The sequence below is a fragment of the Sciurus vulgaris genome, assembly GCF_902686455.1.
Source record: "Sciurus vulgaris genome assembly, chromosome: 9".
Lineage (NCBI taxonomy): Eukaryota > Metazoa > Chordata > Mammalia > Rodentia > Sciuridae > Sciurus > Sciurus vulgaris.
In genome coordinates this window covers 36,367,275-36,387,622 of record NC_136469.1, presented here as the reverse complement: position 1 = coordinate 36,387,622, position 20,348 = coordinate 36,367,275, and the positions used below count along the sequence as shown (strand labels likewise).

At 36.1% G+C, this 20,348-nt stretch overlaps 1 protein-coding gene across 1 annotated transcript in view; it reads right to left on the bottom strand.

Moving 5' to 3' along the window:
- Positions 1 to 14,403, bottom strand: part of TMEM144 (transmembrane protein 144) — a 33,812-nt gene extending 19,409 nt beyond the window's left edge. The window contains exons 1-5 of the mRNA XM_079154586.1: positions 14,132 to 14,403; positions 11,252 to 11,421; positions 8,842 to 8,964; positions 6,792 to 6,891; positions 4,577 to 4,657 (exon numbers count right to left, since the gene is read on the bottom strand). Coding sequence (XP_079010712.1) covers positions 4,577 to 4,657; positions 6,792 to 6,891; positions 8,842 to 8,964; positions 11,252 to 11,360 — 413 coding nt within the window. The 5' untranslated portion in view covers positions 11,361 to 11,421; positions 14,132 to 14,403. The remainder of the gene's footprint in view (positions 1 to 4,576; positions 4,658 to 6,791; positions 6,892 to 8,841; positions 8,965 to 11,251; positions 11,422 to 14,131) is intronic.
- Positions 14,404 to 20,348: the final 5,945 nt, after the last annotated feature.

Sequence of the window (20,348 nt, the reverse complement as noted above, 5' to 3'; positions counted from 1 at the left end):
GAACTCCCTCCCCACCAGGCCAGGGCACACTGAATGGTCCTCTTCCTTTAATTCCTACAATACAGACAATAGTTACCTTAAAATCAAAACCATGTACCACAATTCCATGTAAGCTTTTTTTCTAAAGATTTTCAAATTCAGTAGAAGGTAGGAACCACATCTTATATCTCCTTCAGGGTCCTCAAAGTACTTAGCACTCAGTCGAACTGAATGCTTAAATCCCGACTATATGTTATATGTAAATGAGTTATATATGTGTGTATTGTGTATATGTGATCATGAACATTGAATTTTCAAGACTAATATTAGACATTGCAAATGAATTTTCCTCTGAAAATCACACAATGAAATCCTCTACTTTTTATACACCTGTTTTTCTAATGAATGGTATAGAATGACATGTTAGAAATACTTGAAGACTACAGATAGGTACTTAATTTTTTACCTAAACAATGGATGACTCTCCAACAAATTACTCAACCTCTCTGTGCCTCAACATTTTTCATCTAAAAAAAATGGATATGCCTTCTTCACAGAGCAGTGATGAAAATTTTACACAATTATGAGCATACTTTTTGGCTCATGGTAATAACTCAAAACATGTTAGCAAAGAGAGAGCCTTAACTACCAAATGGATGGGAAATGAGCATGATAAAGAAATCAAGATGACCAATGACTTTGAGCCTCTTTGACTAATCCTAGGCACAAGAAGAGATGAGTTAGAAAGAATAATTCCAGCTCAATAAGGTCAAGAGGAGATGTGATGACAGTAAGTTAAGAGAAAGTGTTGAGATTTACTCTATGTGTATGGACATCTGATCAAATCAATCACATGAACATTTGGGTTGCAGACATGAAGAAATTGGCACAGTGCATCAAACAAAAAATCCCATGAGCCTGTGAATGCTGTCGCAAACATGTGGAACTTAAAAAGATGAAGACTAGTGTTTTACTCAGGGGTGCATTTCTCCATTCTGTGGATTCCCTAGATTGCAATCTAATATATCACCCTTGGAGTAAACTCATATATGTATGTAAGTGTGTGCGTCTTTACATCAACAACTGTATTTAACAGGCATTCATTAACCATCTCTTACGTTTCAAACGTGGTTTGGAAAAGCTGATGATGGTGAGAGCATTGCTGTACATAGAAATCATGGGTCTTGCCTTCAAGATCTCACAGTTCAACATGCTGATGGGAGGCGTGTGCCTAGAATCAAAAGATGTGAGAGGCCATTTCTCTTTGGTGGCTGCTCCAGTGGTTTCCAGCAGTGCTAGCTCAGAGCAGAGGCAATGGATCCTGCAATACCAGCTGGGCTGTGTTCTCCAGGGTTATAGATGATGTTTCCTTCCCTCTTTTGCTCCATGGGGTCAGCAATGCCTTCTATTAAATCCTCTGCTATTTAAAATACTTAGTGTGGCTGGGTGCAGTGGCACACGCCTGTAATCCCAGTGGCTCCAGAGGCTGAGGGAGGAGGATTGCGAGTTCAAAACCAACCTCAGCAACTTAGCAAGGCTCTAAGCAACTCAGCGAGACTCCATCTCAATAAAATAAAAAAAAGGACTGGGGATGTGGCTCAGTGGTTAAATGACCCTGGGTTTAATCCCTTGTACCAAAATAAATAAATAAATAAATAAAATAACTAGTGTGGTATTTGGTTATATAGGTTGTCACAGAGAGAAAATGTAAAGCCAGAAATTATTTATCCTATCCTTTAAAGATTGGACTGCACAGAGGATCCAAATAATTGTTTTAATTTTAAATAGAAAAGCAACACCCTAAACCAGTGCAACCATATTCCAAGTTTCTTTACACTAATCATGAAGCTCTGAGTTTATTCAATGAATGCTCTTCAGAACAAACTGATTTAAAAGAATTAAAGTAACGAAATGACAGATTTTAAAAATTCCTCCCTGAACAGAAACATAGCAGGGAACCTAGGTACCCCACAGGAAGAGATCACTGCATTTCCCTGCAGTGGATTCAGGTCTGAGCCAAGCTGCAAGAGCTCTCAAGTACTCTGTCTGTTTTAACATAAAGCTAATCATAGCAATGCTACAATTAGGCTTTTTTTTTTTCTTGCAGTACAGGGGATTACACCTGGGGTGCTTTACCACTGAACTTTTTGTTTTTCTCCTTTAAAAATTTGAGATAGGGTCTTGCTAATTTGCTGAGAAGGGTCTTGAACTTGTGTTTTCCTGACTCAGCCTCCTGAGTTGCTGTGATTATAGGTGTGCACCATTGTGCCAGGCTTGCATTAGGATTTTAAATGTTTCCCAGAAGCCCATGTGTTAAAGGCTTGGTCTAGGAGCCTGTGGTAGGGGAGGTGGTAGAAGCGTTAACAGGTGGAGCCTCGTTGGAGGAAGTTAGCTCCTTGGAGGCTTCTCTGGAAGGAGACTTTGGGAACTGGTCCCTTTTCTCTCTCCACCCTGAGGGAGCAACTTTGCTTTCCACTCCTTACTTTGCCTGACCACAAACCCAAAAGCAACAGGGCGACTGAAACCTCCAAATCCATGAGCCAAAATCAACATTCTCTTTCCAAGCCGATCATCTCAAGTATTATTTGTTAAAGTAACAGAAAGCTAACAGAATCATTCACAAAAACAGTGATTAAAATGAAAACTGGCTAACATAAAAGAGCATTAACTATGTACCTAATATATTCAAAGCATTTATCCTCTTTTGTTTCATTGAGTCCTCAAAATGTCTCATGAAATTGGTTTTATTATTATTCCCTCTTTATTGATGAAGAAACCAAGGCTTGTAGAAATGAAATGATTTTTCCAAGGTCACACAGGAAGAAGTGGTAGAACATAAATAATTAATTTGTAACTTTAGAAAATGCACTCTTTCTAACGGAAGAAGAAACATTGAGAAAACAATGTTTAGTGAATTGGGTAAACTAGGTTTAAATTACCATTCAGTTAAAACTAAAGCATGCTATATTACAATTTAGGGGTGTAAAGAAATTGCTTTTGAGAGAGCTATTCAAATTCAGAATACTGTATGAGTTGTATAAAATACATAAAATTGCCTCTAACTAAAAAGTGTCCAGAATCTACTATTTTATAATAATCTACATTATTTCTCCTCCAGTTGCCCTCAGACTACTCTCCAAGGCAACGTTTCAATGACAAAGAGATTGTTCCTGAATGTGGCTGGGGAAATGCCATCATTGCTGGTGGAAGGGAAATATACTGTTCTTTCCCTGAAGACTAAAAAAGTAGTCAAATCTTTCTAGGCTGTGCTATTCATTTTGTGAAGACTGACAGGGAATATAAACGGAGCCTGGAGAGGACTGGGACTGAATTTAAGGTGACCTAATTCCTGTTAGAATTTTATTGAACAAACACCACCAGATAGAGATTCAAATTCATTTTTATCCTGATTCATATAGTGCGTGCAACTAGGCACAGCTATATCCAGAAACAGGTAGCCAAAAGAGCATGTGTTTTCACAGGAGAGAGAGTAACTAACTAGGTTAAGAAGAATAAGTGAGAAGTCAGAAGTAGACACGGGCCGTAGAGTGAGTATTGTAGTCCCCTTTATAAGAGGGACCAAAGTTTCCCTTACTGGTCTGAAAATATTAAATGGAAACTTCTAGGAACAAACAATTCACAAGCTTTAAATTGTGCACTGTTCTGAGCAGCAAGATAAAATCTCCTGCTATCCCATCATGTCAAAAACCATGGGGCATAAACCATCTCTTTGTCAATGTATCCATGCTGTATATGCTGCCCACCAATTAGTCACTTAGTAGTTGTCTTGGTTATCAAATTGACTATCATGGTATTGCAGTACTTTATTCAAGTAGCCCCCCCCCCCCTTTTTTTTTAACTTAGTAGTGGCATGGGCAAATCAGATATGCTGAAGAGAAGTTGTTTGTAAGTTGTTTCCTTTAAGTAAAAAAGGCAAAAGTTCTCTACTTTGAAAGGAAAGAAAAATAATTGTGAGCTGGTATTGCTAAGTTCTATGGTAAGAAATTGTGAAGAAGAGAAATTTATGATAGCATTTCTGTCACACCTCAAATTGCGGAAAAATTGTCACAGTGTGTGATAAATGCATATTTAAGATGGAGAAGGCATTAAATTATAGGGTTTGGTACTATCTGCAGTTTTAGACATCCACTGGGACTTTTGGAATATATTCCCTTTGGATGAATTAGGACTATATAATAAACAGAAGAGAGAATCAATGACTATTTCAGGGTACCAGGAAGCCAGCATTTATTGGTATAGCATGTTTGAGTTAGCAGAATACTTTAATATACCTTGATTCTAGTTTATAAGCTACATATTATGATTTTCAACAAATTATAGATAGTGGAACTGGGCTTCAAAGAACTTATATGACTTTCCCAGTGTTTCCATTCTTGAAAGCTACTGATGGTGTTCCAGAACCCAGAAGTATGTTGCCCTCTAAAACTGGTTTGTCATTGTAAATTAAGAATATGAGGGAAAAAATCCTGCAGATTTTATGAAATGCAGGTTTAAAAAAATATAAACACATCAGGATCCTTAAAAAGCAGTTTAAATGTTTGGAAGAATAGTTAAAACATTAGAAATGGCTATGTACCTTACTATTGAGAGCCCAGCTCCAATGTAATTTAGCAGTGGTTTTGGTACTTCTTCTGCATCCATTCCAAACCAGCCAAACCTGGAAATTCAGAGTCACATCAAATTAGATATTGCTGAAATGTCGTACCATATGGTTTAAGAGCATAGATGTGGGGCCAGATTCCTGGGTTCAAACTCTAGCCCTTATTCTTTTTTGTTTTTTTAACATGTTCAATACAGCTGCAATTTTTAAAATTATTTATTTATTTTTAAAATTTTTTTACTGACCGCATTTTGATTCATTGTATACAAATGGGGTACATCATTTCGTTTCTGTGGTTGTACACGATTTAGATTCATACCATTCATGTAATCACATATGTACATAGGGTAATGATGTCTCTCATTCTACCATTTTTCATACCCCCCCTCATTTCCTTCTACATGAAGTTCCCCCATTCTTCTCTCACCCACCACACCCCCACCCCCATTATACATTCTCCATTTATCACTAACTCTAACTTTGGACAATTTTCCATGTTAAAAGTGGGGAAACTATTGTACTTATAGGTTTGTTATAAGCATTAAATGGATTACCACACCTAAAAGTACTACTACTACCTGTGTCTCTTTTCTATTAAGACTTAAGAGGGAGAAAAAAAAATAGTTTGAGTGGATAATTGAATACTAATTAATTGGCTGCAATTTTACATAATATTTAGCATTTTTTTGAATGCTGGGTATTGAACCAAGGGCCTTGTGCATTCTAGGCAAGTACTCTACCACTGAGCAAGCCCTTGTATAGTATTTGAAACATATTTTTAAATAACTTGGTTAAGAACTATTCTTTGCAATCACTTTAAGTTCTTCTGCTTTTTTTTTTCCTTTATGCCTTGACACTATGCTGATCAGTATGAAAAATCACTGAGAACCATAAAGGGGCAAGGGATGGGGAGGCAAGAAGAAGCAGAAAGTAGTACATGTAAATATTGGGTGGTAATGGAAAAGAACAAGGAAGAATGCTCCTAGTGGATGTTAGTAAATTTGTTTGTTTTCCTGGTTTGAGGTGGTAAAATGCTTTGGACTGTGAAGAGAGCCCCCCAATGTATGGTGAGAGCAACATTCTTCATTCTACTCGTTTCCCAAAATTTGTCTTGAGTGTTCACATTATGTTGATCAATGACACTGAGTTTGGCCCATGCACACTGTATGATAGGAAGCCTCCCTATCCAGCCAGACCTGGCTACTGACTATTTGAAATGTGGCTAGTACAACCAAGAAATTTAATGGCTACTTGTATCAATGTATTGAACTTAAAGTTCAATATACGTAGTCTGTGGATTGTGGCTACTCTGTTGGACAGCACTATTCTTAAGCTAGGGTTCAAAACTTTTTCTTAAAGGGCCAGAGAGTTACAGTTTCAAGTTTCGCAGGCTTGATGTTCTCTTGCAATGACTCAGCTTTGCCACTGCAGTGTAAAAGCTGCCACAGATCCAGAAGTGGTGGCACACATGCCAGTAATCCCAGTGGCTCGGGAGGCTAAGGCAGGAGGATCACAAGTTCAAAGCCAACCTCAGAAACTTGGTGAGGCCCTAAGCAACTTAGTACAACTCTGTCTCAAAATTAAAAAAAATGAGAAGGGCTGGGGATGAGGTTCAGTGTTGAAGCCTTCCTGTGTTTAATCCCTAGTTAAAATAAAAAAAAAAAAAAAAAAACAACCACAGACAATATTTAAATGGATGGGTATATGGGGAGACTGGGCCACAGATTGCTAACCCTGCTGTAAGGGAAGAAAATGTGCTCTAGAATTAGAAGGCTGGGTTTGAATCCTGGCTAACTAGTCTGTGACCTGCACGACTCAACCTCTTTGAGTATTAGCTATCTTACAGCACTTAACCTTACGTAACTATGAAAATAAAATGAGGATGATACATAGTATGTGTCCAGTAAATTGTCAGGGAATATGAAAGGAAAATAAACATCAGTTTCTCCTTTCTCCTTTTTTTTTCCAGATTTAATTCTTTCAATATTTTTGTTTTGACTTTTTTGCTCTATCTTGACCAAGTATCTAGACCATTTATTAAGAACTTAGAACAAATAATTAAATGTGACATTTATTTCTGTGAGAATAAGAATTGTATGGTATTCTCTTCAGCAAGCCCAATCCTTAGCACTTGTCTTACACTGGATATGGGTTCAGGGAATCTTAGTTGAAAAAGTTTGACTTGTGTTACCTTGAGCTTACCCAGCCAGTTAAAGCGTTAAATGATCCCCAGATTAGGATTCCAAGGCCTAAACCAATGGTTTTTATAATTGGGACAACAGCAATGTTCCCTGTAGATGCAAAACACAGAAGAAATGTGTTATTTCCAATACAGAAAAAATACATTTATAAATTAAATTCGTACTTATTTCAACTTCATCTGAAGTGCATGGAATTTGTATAAACTTAGTAAAACATAATTCCTCATTTTAAAATAAGATAACTACTTTTTAGCATTAAACTTACAATTATGATTGCTAAAAGAACTAGACTTACAAAAAATCCCAAGAAGATGTTGAACTAGCTTCTTGCCTAACTGTACAGATGTTCCTCATCCTTTACATGGTTTTCTATTCCAGGGCTATTTGCAGAGGATTAAATGATAAAACTATACTGACGATTCTCTTAGAATCAATCTGGGGCCAACCACCAGAGACATCTTTGATTCCAATCTACTCTTCTACCTTTATGGACTTGTCTTCCAGGTTTCCGCATTTACCTTCATTGACTTTTCTTCTAAATTTCCTCATTTATTACCTTGTGCTCTTAAGAGTCAAGCAAGGTCAAATCCATGATCGCTTTTTCTAGTTCTTAAACCATCATTAGCATGGCCTCAGTCCTGAAGTTCAGCCTCCTTCTAGAAGGTTTCCTCTTTGGACATCCAAGATGCCTTCATCTCCCGGTTATTCTCCTGTATCCCTCTAGTTCTTTTTCCATCTGTTCTTTCTCATCATGCCTTCTGAACTAAATGCCTCCTAAAGATTTCACTGTGAACATGTTCCTCTTGCTATATTCTTCATTGGGTACTGCACCTAATTTCATGATGTCAGTCATCAACCAGAGACACATGCTCCCAGTATAATAGCTCCAGCCTAGACCTGCTTGAGTGTGAAGTGTTATGCTGATAAGAAGTTTGCAACCAGCTGTGCTCTACTGAGGGAACATCAAATCTTCAAACTCAGAAGATCCCAAGATAAACCCAACATTTCCTCTTCCAATATGTTCTTTCCCTTGTCCTCATGTGTCAATAATAACATCTTCCTTATCACCTACAAAAAGTCCTCCATCATCAATTTCTCCCTTTTCTCTGTGCTCCATATCCTATCAGTTGCTATGACCTATACTATCCCAATCTGTAACATTTCCCCAAATTCAGCTTTTCCTCACTGACTTCCAGTGGAACCTGCTGAGTGAATATAAACACTTCTGAAGTTGTAAAGATCTACAGGTTGAATGGATGCTTGCTCCGTTCCTCTCTCCCCATTCAACATGATAAACAATCATACAGAGGTATAAATAACATATAATAATATAAATTCCAGTGGAAATTTAAAGGTTAATGCTTTTGGTCTTCAACTTATGAACTTAAATCATTGAATCCCTGGAAGATTCCAATTTAGTGAGTATTCAGTTAGCTTTAGCATTTTAAAATTTGTGTTTAACAAAACTTTCTCTAAAGACCTATGATTTTGCAATTCCTTTTGTTAAAATGGACGAGCTCACTGGGATGAATTTATTTTGAGAAAGGAACCATTCCTGTTTGGCCCAGAAGCTAAGATATAAATTCTAGTCACATAATTTCAGGTACTGATAAGGCAAATAAGATTTTTGTTTCATTTTTCTATTAACTGATACTCTTAAAATGATCATCTTTCTGTATTTGTCTACTTTTAAAAATAAGTTCTAAAAATGACCTTAGTAGAAACTACTATTTAATAAATATTTTGTGATAAATGGCTAGAGAAAGGCTAGAGCACGTAATAGGTGAGTTATGCTTAAAAAGATTGAAATATTTTAAACAATAATTTTCTATCAGGAACTTAAAAGTCTTCAAAAGGAAGAAATCAGGAAATGTTTCCAAATATGTATTGAGTATCTGAAAGGAAGAAACTAAATAGTTAATTTATATTATCTACAAGTAAGTATTATACAAAATTGCTGTTTGTGCTATTTCTTTGATGAGTTTGAGACTCGTTTCAATCATTATTAAATGATTATACAATAGGTTATATATACATTACCTGTTGCCCAGATGCAGCCCCCAAGCATTGCAAAAGGCCAGAACTTAGGGCAATGTAATATTAGGTTGACCACCAAGGCAACCAACCAAATGGCAGCACAAAGAACCCACTGAAGAAACATTCCTAGAAACAAAAGAACTTAGTGTTAATGCACCAAAATGATTTGAGTAAACTTTTGCTTAGGAACATGGACGAGACACTCCTGTAGGCAAGGCCACAGTTTATTAAATGTCTATGCAACAGGCACTTCGCACATTTGATTTTTACAACTATTCTGCATCATAATTTACGCTAACTCAAAGAGAAAATTCCAGATTAAGCAATTTGTCCAAATAGCTGCTAGTCGGTAGATCTGAAATTTAAACTCAGGTTATATGATTCTAAGCCTATACACAGTACAATACTGCTTAATATTCTTCTTTTTTAAACTATCAGACAAATCAGGAATTCTCAATCATAGAATGTTAGCAAGACCAAGTCTTTATTTCCATTCAGGTGTGACACCAAGTGCCATCCACCAAAACATGGCATTAAGACTTCAGAATAGCATACAGTGACTTAAAACTTCAGGAATGATTTGTGCCAATTCTGGGATAAAAATAAAGTCACTTATGGCCACAAACTGGCCTCATCTACAGTCTAATGCCTGTGATAAACCAGAAATTACAAATCTGGAGAATAAGCCTTCTAGATCAGGACTATTCTTCTTTGTCACACTGTGAGCTGCTATTTGCTAGTGATCGAAAGATCACCTGGTGACAAGAGATGTATGTATCTGTACATCTCTGAAGCTGCTGCACCATCAAGGATTTAGGGATTTAAGAAGATAGAGAAAAATAGTTGACATTGCAAGAAATAGTGAGGAGGCAGTGATAACGTGTCACTGTTGACCCTCGGGATGATTTTTGCCTATTTCTATTTGCTCTCACAGTGAAGGAGAGGGAAAAAACTGGCTTCTGATTTCTGAGGCAACAAAGTAATATCATTCAGATGACAAGGAACTTCATTGTACAAATTCCTCACTTTACAAGTGAGAAACTAATAATGAAAGAGCTGAGATTTGCCCAGGGCTGAAAGTGTGCTCCATGTGTGAGGGCCTGCGTTCAATCTCCAGCACCCAAAATAACTGACTAAATAACTAAATTGACTTATTAAATTAAAAAAAAAAAAAAAAAAAAAGACTTGCCTCGGAACACAAAATTAATTGCAAAAGACCTAAAATCCAGGTCCTCTACCTTTCCTGCCCTTCCTGCTACCCCATCTTTTTTTTTTTTTTTTTTTTTTTTTTTTTAAGTAGTTTCTATTCCTGTTTCAAGTCCAAAGAAAAAGAGAAGAAAGACTCTGGAGGAAAAAGATTTGTAATCCTATTTTCTAAGCAGTATGAAGACAGGAAATTAAGGAGATAAATGCTAACAGAAAGTGTCTTCCTAATAGGTCTTCATCCCAATATCCTCAATTCCTTCTGGCTTCTGTATGGAGGGCATTAGATAAAAATAACTCTGACTTTTCCTTCTCTAAAATAACACATCAGTGTTAAGATGAAATGTGCATTATTAAAAATCACTGCAAACTATTCAAAGTTATGCAAAAACCATGCAATACGAATCACAGAGCTTTTAGGGAAAATGGGGTTTGGGGAAAGAACTTTGGAAAACTTCATCAGCAATGTATTAAAAAAGAGTAGTGACCTAACAAAAATGACAGTTGGTTCTAACTGGTTAAATACATGAATGTTACAATAAATACAGCACTCTAATTTGAAAAAGACTAGAGGTTAGCTAGAGGAGCAGCATCAGAAGACAAAAGTACTGTGAAGTTGGTGAATAAAGGGTTGTGCCCCCAGATGTGTGTGGGTGTGATGTGTAACACATGGGGTGAACTGAAGAAGCTTGTAGATGTTTGAAATGTGTGTGTGTGTGTGTGTGTGTGTGTGTGTGTGTGTGTGTGTGTATGTGTGCACATATGCATGTGCATGTACTTTGTCTCTTACTACACATCTTTTATTCACCTTGGTGCAATTTTCTGTGTTTACCTCTGAGTTTTCTCAGAGACAAAACTGCATATAAACTAGCACAAAATGCTTGTTATACTCAACATTGTTCTTTAACACATCAATCATGTTGGAAATTTGTGCTTTCAAAGCAAATGTTAGTAGAATTTACTGTAACTTACTTCCTTTGTAAACATAGCAGATATTGTCTGAAAAGCTTTCCTGGCAGTACCTAGCCCAGTTTTACCATAAAACATAATCTCAAGGGTGATCCTATACTAACTCTCAGATAAACAGGCATGGGTACTGTCAAATGATGTATGTTAAGCTCTTTTCATTATTTTTATAGGTATAATTTTTTAAAACGACCAGAAAGTGTTAAAAATAATTTTAGGTTAATAATGTGGAGAAAATAATTACCATCACCAGTATCATATTTTTTAAGTGGCACAAAATTTGAGCCAAACAAAAGTATCGCTACAGAAGAGGAGAGGTAGCCAATGGCTAGGTTTGTTCCATTATTGATCATGGTTCCGGTTGTGCCAGAGAGGGCTGGTTCACTTTTGGCTCAATATGCTTTTCAAAAGTCTCTGAAATAAAAGAAATAAAAAATGAAATGAGAAGGGGTGAATCTCTGAACAAATTGTAATTAATACACAATATCATCAATCAAAAGTATGGACACTAAAATAACTTCTTGAAGATGATTAGGATGTTATACAGTTATATAATGCTCACATGCTATGATCATTCATTCATTTTTTTTATTCTTACAATGAATATGTTTTATCCCTACCTTACAAGTTTAAAAATCCAACTTTTTCTTGCAATTTGACTTCTTCCAAGATCTGCTGCCAATTTTTATTACATTATAGAAAAATTCTCCTCTGTAATAGATTAGTATAAGGAAAAGATTTGGAGGCCTAGGACTTGGTTTACTTCAATTGGTTGTTGTGGACAATCAAATGCAAAAACACCTGCAGGGACTCCCAAAACTCCTAAGTGCTTTCTAAGCAAAAGCTCTTGTTTTCTTTCAGACATCAGCTTCAGGGCACATGAGGTTGTATTGTTGCTACAAACTCAGGATTCCCTAGGGGGAAAAGTAGTTTTCTTTTTATCACTAGTATGCCCATTTTAAGTATTAGTCTAAATAGTTCATGTGGGTGGGTGTATAGTTCAGAGGTAGTCTATGCTGAGCAGGTGGGAAGTCATGGATTCTATCCCGGCGCTCAAAATAAATATAGTTCATGAATCTTTGTATGATTATGACCTTCTAAAAAACGAATAGATAGAAGATGTGCTTCAAGAATCTTGTAAAGTCAAAGATCAGCAACGGTGTGTTGTGCAATACTGTAGGCCAACAGAAGTGTGTGAGCCAGCTAGTTAGTTGTCTGTGTTGTGCAATCCAAGAACCACGAGGCACAGCCAGATAGCTAAATTTTCATTAAAATTAGTTAAATCAAGTAAAATAGAGAAAAATCAGTTCCTCTGCCACATCAACTACATTTCAAGTGCTTAATAGCCATGTGTAACCATTAGCTACTCTATTGGACAGTGCAAGTTACAGAATTCTTCCATCATTGAAGAAAGTTCTAGGGGACAGTACTGCTACATTTATTAACAAATTTTGGCTCTTCAATGAAGAAAAGAGGCCAAACTGCAAATAACCAAGAGTCAGACATTTTTTACAAGAAAACATTTAGAAAAGACCACTAAATATAATTCACCTTATTTAGTTGCATGAACCACATGAAACACACACACACACACACACACACACACACACACACACACAAAGTATTTTTATCAGTCTTTCCACAATACCACTTTATATTTGTTTTTGTACATTGACCCTTTGGAATAACCTTGTGGAATAGAATTCCAAGATAATCCATTTTTCTTTTTTTCTCCAAATTTAATGTTACAGTGATAACAACTTGTTGATATATTTTGAATAAAAAGCACACTGGAAATCACCTTTCCTTGTTATTTTGTTTTAAAAAAATGATAAATATTTAACAATCTATGTAATAATTTTACTGGCAGGCTCCAAAAAAGTTTAAGCCCTTGAAGTGACTTACATGCACTACTGCTCAAGGATCAAATATGCAGAGCTGCTGAGATATGATACAGGAGCTAAAAAGGGTCAGAGAGATGTATCTGGGAAAGCTATCATGGGACTAGAAAGACAGAATTAGGTGTTAGATATGAATTTTTTTCCATTTTAATTAAAAAGAAGCAAAGCAAAACAAAATCTTTGTAAGTACATTGATAAAAAGAGAATGACTAAACTTCAAAAAGTGACAAATTATTTTATTGACAGACAGTCTTATACCTCTCAGATTTCACCCTGGATTGAAAGAATAATTTGAAGTGCTAATCAGGGTACATGAACTGCATTTTGACGGTTGTGTGACCATTCATCAGTTAGAACTTACAGATAAATGAAGTTTATTGCATATAGCTCTGGTATGTTTCAAAAAGCACATGATCTAATTTCAATGTGCATTGGTAATAACTTCTTGTCTTTCAGAGTCTACCTCTTTCTAATCAATGAAGGTTTTGTGGAAAAGAAAAGCACCGTCACTTTTTCTAGCATATTGCTCCCAATTGCTTTTAGTGTTAATCTCAAACTATATTTATTTTGATTCTGGGATGGAATTTCTCTTTGTAATTTTATTTTTGCTTTTTTTCCTCTTTAAAGTTTTTGTTATTTTATTTTCTAACTGGCACAAAAATATAACAATTGTACATATTAATGGGTTAAGGTGATGTTTCCATCCATGTATTCATTGTGTAATCTTTAAATCACATTAAACATATCTTTCTTCAAACATTTATCATTTTCCCATGATAAAAACTAACAAAATTCTTTCTTTCCTTTGAACTACTTTTAGTGAAACGTGAAACCAAACATCATTTTATACAGTTTACTTTTAACTGTCCACTTATGTTTATTAAACTATACATGTATTTTAATTTTACTACTTTCACTTATTAGTAAGTATTTTTCCTCTGTGTTTTTCACATTAATTTAAACTTCTAATCAGCCCCTTCCACCTTTGTTAAATTAGTACTTGGTGGGTTCTGATCTGTACTGCTTGTTCTACTGCGAAGATTTCATTTTTAGTTTCATGGTAATTTCCTCGAATCTCCCGCAAACCTCTGCTGGTCTCTTGGTTAACAGTGCTTGCACGTATTTATTCTGAGCCTGGAGTTTTCTTTTAAACATCAGCACGTTTTGGAAAAGTGGTTCCCGCTCCCCACAAGCCACCCGGTCCTCCTGGAGTCTCTACTCACCGCGTTCGGGCTGCGCTGGGACTGCCGGCCCATTCCCCACGCCCAGCCTACTCGCCCGAGGTACTTCCGGCCGAGTCGGTTCCCTCCCCGCCCCCGGCTGGACCGGCGAGACTTCCAGCACCTGCCAACGGAGCCTGTCACCGGGCTGCAGGTTGGGACAGCCTTTTTTCTGCTGCTGGACTGGAGCTGTCAGGTGACAATTGAGGAATCGTCCAGCCCTTTGTCATTCAACCAGCAAACCAGAAAAGTTTTGTGTATAAAGACGTGATTGTTCAGAGAAGGCTGGGCACGTCACCCCAAGCTCCCAGCGTTATTTGTGTTTATGAATAAAACAAAAGACTGTGGAATTTCACAAGATTGTAAAATAGTACCCCAAGCTAACCTTTTTCCCCATTGAACATCAAAAAAATTAATCAAAACTATTGAGGTCCCTAGCATCTCCTGTGACACAAATTTCACTTGTAATCACTAATCCTTTTTAAATGCATTCAAACCTTTGATTTGTATATTTATCTGATATGTACAGAGAGATGAAAATGCAACTTTCTAGTCTTCTTAAGCTTGGCGGCATCATATTGCAATGACCAGGGAGGGATGCGGGGTGTGTGTGTGTGTGTGTGTGTGTGTTTGTGTGTGTGTTGCTGCTTCTTCTTTTTAAAATACTAGTCCCATACCAGACCAACTAAAATAGAATCTCTGAGTGTGGCTCCAGAATCATTTCTTTTTAAGACTTCCTTCAGGTGACATTAATGAGAAGTCAGGCTTGAGGATTATATTCTAGGTCTATATTTGTCAAATTTCATTGCCTGTAATTGCCTGAAGAGTGCATTGACATGTTGACATCTTTATTTAGATTTTTAAGAAACATTGCTTTAGTTCTCTACTGTCCAATATGTAAGTAGCCACTAGAAACATGTGGTTATTATTTAAATTAAAAAAAATTAGATAAGAAAAAAAAATCCAATAGTCCACTTGCATTGGACATTTCAACTGCCAATAGCCACATATACAGATTATAGAACATTCAAGCACGGTACAAAATTTACTGGAAAGCATTGTTCTAGACAGCTCTGGGAATATAGCAGTGACTGAGACAGAGTCCTAACTTCATGTAGGTTCCAGTACAACAAAGGACACGAACATGAACTTTAAGTTCACAAAGGGGAAGTACTGAGTTCTATCTCAGTCTAAGTTTAAGGAAGGCATCTTTGAAATTAAGTGACATTTAACTGAGACCATCCAGGGGTTGATAATGGTTATGCAGTTCGCAACTAGAAAAAAAAAATTTATGATGGTTCAAAGATGAACTTGGGATTTGTTTTTTGATATTGCATAATCATAGACTACAGTGTCAGATAAGCAGATGGGAAGTCAAAGTATTATTTCATTTAAGGGATTAAAAGAAGCTAAACCTTTTCTCTTGAAGGAAAGGATTAACTTAGTAGTTCAGAAAGATCTTGAAAAAAATAAAGTCCCTTTGCCACACAGACGAACTTACATAGCACATCTCTATTGTGCTTTTGGCTTTATTGTGCTTTGCAGATATTGTATATTTCTACAAATTGAAGGTCTGTGGCAACCTGGCACCAAGCAGGTCTATTGGTGCCGTTTTTCCAAGTATATGCTTATTTTCTTTCTGTGTCACATTTTGGTAATTATCATAGTATTTCAACCTTTATTTTTTGGTATTGGGGATTGAATCCAGGGTCACTTAACCACGGATCCACATTCCCAGCCCTCTTAAAATTTTTTTAAATTTTTTTTTTTTTTTTTTTTTTAATTTAGAGACAGGTTCTCACTAAGTTGCTTAGGGCTTCACTAAGTTGCTGAGACTGTCTTTGAACTTTGGATCCTCTTGCCTCAGCTTCCTGAGCCACTGGGATTACAGGCATGCACCAGTGTGCCCAGCAGACTTCAAATTTTTTTTTTTTTTTATTACTTTTGTATCTGTTATGAGGGTCTGTGATCAGTGATCTTTGATGTTAGTATTATAAGTGTCTTGGGGTACAATCAACTGCAACCACCGAACACAGGGAGTTTAATCGATAAATGTGTGTATTTTGACTGCTCCACTGTCTGGCAGTGCTTCTCTCTTCGGATCTTCCTATTCCCTGAGTCACAACGATATTGAAATTAAGGCACTTCATAACCCTGTAATTGCCTCCAAGTGTTCAAGCAAAAAGATGAGTTACATGCCTCTCATTTTAAATTAAAAAAAAAAAAAAAAAAAAAAAACTAGAAATAATTAAGATTGCTGGGGAAGGCTGGTTGAAAGATCAGATAGGCTGAAAGCGAGTCCTATTGTGCCAGGGTAGAAAGGTGAATGCGAAGGAAAAACAGTTGAAGAAAATTAGATGGGCTACTCCATTTGCATTTCTTCCCTCGAGAAGTATTTCTTCAGATCTTTTGTCCAATTTTTAATTGAATTACTGGTTTTCTTATTGTGAAGTTTCATTAATTTTTGTATATTCTGGATTTTTAACCTTTTTTGGGTGAATAGTTGCAAAATATTTCCTCCCATTCTGTAGGATGTTTCCATATTCTGCTGTGTTCTTGGCTATGTAGAAGATTTTCAGTCGAATGCCACCCCATTTGTCAAGTTTTCTTCTGTGTCTTGTGCTTTTGGGGTCATATCCAGTAAAACATTGCATGGAGGAAAAATTATTGTCTTGAAATATTTCCCATTTTCTTATGGTAGTTTCAGAATTTCAAGTTTTACATTTAGAGTTTTGATCTACTCTGTTGAATTTTATGAAAAAAGTTCTCCACATCTTTAAGTCATCAGAGAAATGCAAATCAAAACTACACACACACAATGGAATATTATTCAGCCATAAAGAAGAATAAAATTATGGCATTTGCAGGTAAATGAATGAAACTGGGGAATATCATGCTAAGTGAAATAAACCAAACCCTAAAAAAACAAGGCCTGAATGATTTCTCTGATAAGCGGATGATGATACATAACAGGGGGTGGGAGGAAGGCAAGAATGGAGGAAGGATGGATTGTATAGAGGAAAATGAGGGTGGGGAGGGCGTGCGGGAAAGGAAAAATAATAGGATGAGACAAACATCATTACCCTATGTACATGTTTGATTACACAAATGGTGTGACTCTACTTCATGTACAACCAGAGAAATGATAGATGTATACCATTTGTGTACAATGAGTCAAAATTAAAAAAATGACTACAGTGATATTTCACCTCATCTCAGTTAGAATGGTCTTTATAAGAAAAAGAAAATGCTGCCAACGATATAGAGAAAAAAATAATTCTTATACACAGTTGGTGGTAATATAAATTAGTACAGCCACTGGGGATAATAGTATAGAGGTTCCTCATAAAACTAAAAATAGAACTGACATATGATCCAGCAATACCACTCCCAGGTATGTATCTAAAAGAAATGAAATCAGCATTCCACACATATCTGTGTGTCGTATTTATTGCAACACTATTTGCAATAGCTAAGATAGGGATTCAGCCTAGTGCCCATCAACAGATGGATAAAGAAAATACGGTTTGTGTACCTAATGGAGTATTATTCAGCCATAGGGAAGAATGAAATCATGTTATTTCAGGAAATTAGATGGATCTGGAAGACATTATGTTAAGTGAAATAACCCAGATACAGAAAGACAAGCACTGCATGTTCTCTTTCATATGTGGCAGATAAAACAAAATTAACTTGAAAATACACTAGCGAATACTAGGAATTGGAAAGAGTGTGAGGGAGAGGGGATGGTGGATAAGAATTTGATCAGTTCATGCTTTCTGCATGCAGGAAATACCAAACTGAATCCCGTTCAAATGTATAATTAGTATGCATTAGCAATTTTTTTTAAATTAAAATGTGCTATCGTGAACAAAAGAATGATAATGTGAAATAGCCTTATTGCTGATATGGAGAAAATTTTAATGGTCTAGGTAGAAGATCAAACCAGTCACAACACCAGCCACGATATTCCCACAAGACAAAGTCCAATTCAGAGCAAAACTCTAACCCTTCAAGTCTATTAGAGAGTTGAAAAATTGCATAAGAAACATTGGAAGTTAGCAGAGGTTAGTTCCTGAGGTTAAAAAGTCATCTCCATAAACTTAAAAAAAATTTGCAAGATGAAGCAGAAGTGCTGATGCAGAAGCTGCACCAAATTATCCAGAAGACCTAGCTAAGAAGATCAGTGATGTTGAATCCTTATCTTGGAAGAAGATGCCACCTAGGACTTTCATAGCTAGAGAGGAGAAGTCAATGCCTGGTTTCAGAGCTTTAGAGATGGCAGGCTGGCACTCTTGCAACTGGTGACTTCAAGTTGAATCCAAAACTCATTTATAATTCCAAAAATCCTGAGTCAGTTAGAAAGTGTACTGCATTTGCTCTGCCTGTGCTCTAAAATGGAAAAGTGAGTCTGGATAATAGCATGTCTGTTTAAACACAGTTGACTGAATATTTTAGGCTCACAGTGGGGACCTATAGCTCAGGAAAAAAAAAATCTTTACAAAATGTTACTATTCATTTACAATGCACCTGGTCACCCAAGAGCTCTGATGGACATATGTAATGAGATTATTGTTTTCATGCCTACTAACACAGCATCCATTCTGCAGCCCATGGATCAAGGAGTCATTTCAACTTTCAAGTTTTATTATTTAAGAAATACATTTCATAAGGCTTAGCTACTATACATCACAGTTTCTCTAATGTATTTGAACAAAGTAAATTGAAAACCTTCTGGAAAGGATTCACCATTCTAGATGCCATTAAGAACATTTGCAATTCATGGCAGGAGGTGGAAATATCAACATCAATAGGAGATTAGAAGAAGTTGATTCCAACCTTCATGGATGACTTTGAGGGGTTCAAGACTTTAGTTGAGAAAGTAACTGCATATATGTTGGATGTAACAAGACAATGATGAGGAGTCGCTGGTTTTGGGTAAACAAAGAAAGTGGTTTCTTGAGATGGAATCTACTCCTGGTGACTTTGCCTTGAACATTGGTGAAATGACAACGAAGAATTAAGAATATTATATAAACCTGTTTGATAAAGCAATGGCAAGTTTTGAGAAGAATGACTCCAATTTTGAAAGAAGTTCAAAACTGGTAAAATGCTATCACATGGAGAAATGCTACTGAGAAATCTTTCCTAAAAGGAAAAATCAGTTAATGAGGAAAACATCATTGCCATCTTAAGAAATTCTCACAGCCACGTCAACCATCAGCACCACCATCCTGATCAGTCAGCAGCCACTGGCATTGAGGTAAGACCCTCCACTAGCAAGAAGATTTCTACTCACTGAAGGTTCAGAGGATCATTAGCATTTTTAATAATAAAGTATTTTTAATTAAGCTAGATATGTACTTTTAAAAACATAATACTATCGAGCACTTAAATGGCTGCAGTAGAGAGTAAACATAAATTTAATTTGCACTGGGAAGCTAAAAAGTTCATGAGACTCACTTACTTGCAATATTTGCCTGATGGCCTGGAACTGAAACCACAATATCTCTGGGGTATGCCTGTAGATAAACACATACACAAACTTGTTTCCACAAATATAGGGCCTAAATCCAACTTAGAATTGTTTCACTCTGTGATCAGAAGAGACTTGAAATATCTTGTAGTTTATTATTGCTTCAGATTCATATTGAAAAACAGACTCCCACTGTTGAGAATTTCCTAAAATCTGACAGTGAGTTGGGGTTGTGTCAGACCTGGGAATGTTTATTATGGAATATCTCTGTGCAGTGCTTTATACATTAGGCCCCAGAGGAAGTTCAAATATGAATAACACAGCTTATATTCTTTTCTTTCAATTTTTTTTCATATGCATTAATGACTAAATATAAAGGTTTATATATTAGAAGAATATTGTAAAGGATCCAGGTTCTAATTTTGGCTTTATCTACTAACAATATTTCTCTAGAAAAGTAATCTAATTTTCTTAATCTCAGTTTTCTTATATTTAATATGGTAATAATAAGATCTGTGTATCTCATCCTGTGATCAAATGAGATCATGTATATAATTATATTATTAGGATTTATTGGTTTCTGCTCTGACATTTGAAGAGCTTGGAAATTAAGTCTTTGCTTCCATTATAACAGCAAGAAAATAAGCTGAACAAACCAAATCAACAACTTCTTAGAAAATTGAGGTCATATGTTGAACCATCTTCCTGAAAAGTAAGGAGGTAAATGAATAAAGAATCACAATT